The sequence below is a fragment of the Camellia sinensis genome, chromosome 10 (genome assembly GCF_055761805.1).
Source record: "Camellia sinensis isolate YWXY chromosome 10, ASM5576180v1, whole genome shotgun sequence".
NCBI classification, from domain to species: Eukaryota; Viridiplantae; Streptophyta; class Magnoliopsida; order Ericales; family Theaceae; genus Camellia; species Camellia sinensis.
In genome coordinates this window covers 71,483,428-71,488,002 of record NC_138970.1, presented here as the reverse complement: position 1 = coordinate 71,488,002, position 4,575 = coordinate 71,483,428, and the positions used below count along the sequence as shown (strand labels likewise).

Genomic DNA, 4,575 nt, shown 5'->3' with positions numbered 1-4,575 from the left:
TATTATTATTATTATTATTTTTTTCCCAATCCCGCCGCTCGGTTCCCCCACTTTTTTCCATTCCTGCGCCCCCCAAAAGCCCCAATCTCTTCGAACCAAAATCCCTAATTTCTACCAAATATCTATCTCTCTCTCTCTCTCTCTCTCTCTCGTTTCGTTGTTCTTCATATCTGCACCGATCACTCTCTGACTCTCTGGTTGTTCTCTCTCTCTCCGGCTTCTTGTTCCATCTAAAGTTATTGGTTGTATAATTGGAAAAAGTGGTTCAATCATAAATGAGATCCGGAAGAGAACTAAAGCTGATGTCCGTATCTCCAAAGGCGAGAAGCCTAAGTGTGCTGATTCCACCGATGAACTTGTTGAGGTATATTTCATGCTGTTTCCATAAGCTTTTAATATAATTGGTATTTTTGTGTAGTTTTACCTTGCTTTCCATTGACATGTTTTGTTCTGCATTCAGGTGGTTGGGGAAGTTAGTAGGGTGAGGGATGCACTTATTCAAATTGTTCTGCGGCTTCGAGATGACGTCTTAAAAGACAGGGAAGGTGGTCATAATACTTCTGCTGGTGCCGATTCTATGTATTCTAGTGGTACTGGTTTTTCTATGCCTTCAGTTTTGCCTAGCGTTCCCCCAGTTGCTCCAATGGGTTATGAACAGAGAACTAAATCTGGGAGTGGCTTAGGCATGCTTTCTTCAGGCAGCCTTTATGGATATGGATCTTTATCAGTATGTCAATGTTGTGGCATTTAATTTCTTTGTTATTTCCTTGGTGTTATGGTTATTTGATATTTTTAGATCTTGTTATTCATTTTTTTTTTCCAGTTACAAGTTTTCTTTGGTACATTTATGGCAACGTGCTTGCTTATTTTTCTATATTGTTTTAATTTTGTTACTTAGGCATTGTTTCCTAAAACTAAAAATTAACTACTAAAAACTTTAAAAGTTGAATTTTTTAATTTGAAAAACTGTTTGGTATCTACTGAATTTTTTAATTTGCATTTAATTTCTTTGTTATTTCCTTGGTGTTATGGAGAATATTGCTGGTTTTGATTTCTTATATGGGGTCTTTTTTAATTATCACTATCTTTTGCTGGTTTGGTTTTTCGCTTGCAGAAAGTAGTTCAGATCTCATGTGGGTGGAGGCATACACTTGCTTTTACTGAAAGAAAAAATGTATTTTCTTGGGGAAGAGGTACAAATGGACAGCTTGGGCATGGGGAGTCAGTTGACCGGTAATAACTTTTGGACTAGCCCAATATTTTGACATTATGAGTTTCATATGATACTTTGTATTTGGCTTTGGGCATGGAATGCCTCTGAAATGGTGTTGAAACAACTCATTGTTTTGTTATTTTTGATGTGCTTATGTGTGATATGATAAATTTGGTGAGAATCTTGTGATTTTGAATTTTCACTAGTGTTTTTAATTAGTATCCCAATCAAGGAAAACATTATATTTAGGCTGATTTGGTGGAAATGAGATGACATTTTGTTTCTTGCATGTGAGTTCAACCAACCCAATCAATCACGTGACATCGATTATGGAAGCCATTGGCTCTTTGGTAGGGCCTTGATGGATTCTTTTCTTTTTGGAAACATACACATTAAGGGGCTGATCCCCATGAAACTGACATTGTGGGCAGAGTTTCCCATTCTACTAAATGAACATGCAAACGCCACACACACATGTGCGTATGTAACATGAATCATTACTGTCTCAATATTATACTTAAAAGCGTTCACTTCCCTTCAAGATCGTAATAGAAACAACATAAATACTTTTTATCATAATACAAGAAGGGACATGTAAGAGTGTTTAACAGTAAGCAGTTTCTCAGTTTTTTTTTTGCCTTCTTTTTGTTGGTTTGTCCTTGTTGAAGATCTTCACAAATTCAATGGTGTGTGCACCCGTTTTGCGCCTTATGAATATATTTTATATAATATAATTATCAATTCTACATTGACATATGCACACAAAAGAATTGGATTCACATTCACACCATTTGGACTATATCATCTATGCATGCCAGGAAATAATGACTGAAGAAGCCAATCTGATTACCACAGTATTTTATGCCACAGACGTGGATATTAGATCCTTCCTTGTTCTTCTCTAAATGTTAATTACTAATTTCTTGGCAGTTAGTGTTGCATATATAAAATTTTTCTTTCCAATCTATAATGTTTGCCCCTTTGTCGTTCTTTTAAGTTAAAGATTTTGACTTGGTGATTGAAATATGGATGACTTCAGACTTTCATGGTTAATATGTGGCTAGATGTATATATGTATGCAAATATTATTTCGTAGGCTGCTGAGCTCATATAATGGTTTTTGTCAAATGAATTCAGGTGAAACAGGATCCAATGGAAGTAAACTCTGTGTTTATTCCATCCACCAAAGGTTCAAGCATTTTTCTGATTGGTTACTGGAAATCATGGCTATGGGAGACTTGGATGCTTTCTTTCCTGCTGCAACATGTGAATATGCTCCTATTGTAGATGAGATTTGGAAGGATCCTGCCATCCAGGAAACCTACAAGAGAAGGAAAGAAATTCATTTGCTTCCAGATGTTGCCAAATATTTCTTAGATCGGGTATGGCGTGTCTGCATCATCTTTTACTTTATCTCGTGATGATGACATATTTATTGCTTAGCTGTAAATTGTTCTTGCCACTTGTATATTTTTTTTTATTATCACTTGTTTTTATTTCCCCCCCTTATTTCATCCTTGTTCTTAAGTCTGGAGTGAAGTTGAAGTTAATGTTTAGTAGCAGCATCTTCAGGTTCCTGGTTTGTTGAATCAGTTTGTGAAAGGTTTGTCAGTTTACATATAATAATTTTCTCATTAGCTTTTATAAGTTCGCCTGCTTTTATAAGTTCACACGTATTAGGATTTGGCTCATAATCATTTTACATGCACGAGAGATAAGTTTAGCCCATCTTAGTTCAACCATGTGATAAACTTTTTTGAGTACACATGTCATAGTCTAATGCATGGAAGAAAAAAGAACCAAAGGACAAATGTCCAGCTCATGACAGATGGGCTTCAAAGCTGATGACAATACTTAAAAACAGATGGGCCATTTCTGTATTTTATAGTAGTGTATTTATTTCATGTAAATAGTCAAACTGTGAATGTGTGGTGTAGTAAATAGCCATACTTCTTTGTTAAGATTCCAAAAAATAGAAAAAGATACTGGTAGGTCAAAAGCAGCTCACATATCCTTGAGCATAGACATGTTCTTAACTTGTTCATCACTTGAGATTTCTTTTAAATCCCATACTTGGTTCTTGTAATAAATGAACAAGGTGGAGTGAGCACCTGCATTTTTTCAATGTATCATTACTGGTGTTTAAATAGTTGGAATGTGTGGAACACCTGCTAATAGATGATGGAAGCTAATAGATGATGGAAGCAGCACTCATTAAAAGAAAAAAAAGGGGAGGTGGAAGAGGCAAGATTAAGTGTTCTTACGAGTAAATCAAATTCTAGGGCTTGAAGCTACAAACTAGTTATTCATATTTAAGTTTAAACAAGCACTGCATAGTGCAATACAAATGATATTTAAGCATACACGTATTTGAATATGATTGGAGGACATTTGAAATTTCTCAAATATTACAAAGTCTGTCACTAACACAGTTCTTTTCTGGCATATGAACTTTGTACGTTATGAACCCTAGTTCTTATCTTTGCTCTGTCATTATCATGGGGATTTGTGTATTAACTTTTATCTCTTCATGATTTTGATGGTATTTATTACTTTGTTCTAGATTTTCTTCAAAAAGATTATAATTTGCAACTGTTATCTATTTATTTGTAGGTCAAAAGGATAAATTTTGCCGAGGGGAAGATCTGATTCTAGAAGTAAGGAATTTGCAGCTTGATTTTTGAAATAGGCCCAAAATTGAATTCTTGTTGGAAATTTTTTATTTTTTTATTTTTTGTAAGAGCATTTAAATATCTAAGTGTGCTGATTGGTGAATTTTAGATTTTATTTTATTATTTTATTTTATTTTTGGATTGGGGTGAATTTTATAATTTAAATATGTTTTTATGAACATGTACAGTTTAATTGTTCTTTGTAAAATATTGAATTTGATGGTTTTATCAATTTTTATTTTTATTTTTATTTTCTGTTATGATGTTTTTGTGAATGAAATGTAAATAATGAGCTCAGAGCATATTTTATATTAATTAAATTATGAAATTAAGTAAAAGGGTGGCGTTTTTGTTCAAAACGCCACTATATCGTGTGACGTCATCAGTTATATTGGACAAAATTATTTAAGCAGATTTAATAATATACCGGCGTTTATGAAAACGTCACTATAAGTATCAATGACGTTTATAAAAGGCCTTATACCTATAGCGACGGCATTTTGTCGTCGCAAAAAGTAATTTTTTTTGGCTGAAATGTAACGCCTTAAGCGACGGCTCAGGTTGCTGTCTCAAATACACTTTTAGCGACGGTATTTTTACCGTCGCAAAAAACCTTTTTAGCGACGGCAATGCTGTGCCGTCGCAAAAAACTGAGATTTTCACCCATTATTGGCGACAGAAATTTGCCGT

The 4,575-nt window shown here is 34.2% G+C and overlaps 1 protein-coding gene across 1 annotated transcript; it reads left to right on the top strand.

Moving 5' to 3' along the window:
• The first annotated feature begins 219 nt into the window (after positions 1-219).
• On the top strand, positions 220-4,108 carry LOC114289663 (uncharacterized). Its single transcript, XM_082893389.1, has 5 exons — positions 220-364; positions 461-727; positions 1,115-1,233; positions 2,351-2,595; positions 3,827-4,108. The coding sequence occupies exons 2-4, from the start codon at positions 578-580 to the stop codon at positions 2,352-2,354; spliced, it is 273 nt and encodes a 90-aa protein (XP_082749515.1). The 5' UTR covers positions 220-364; positions 461-577; the 3' UTR covers positions 2,355-2,595; positions 3,827-4,108.
• Positions 4,109-4,575: the final 467 nt, after the last annotated feature.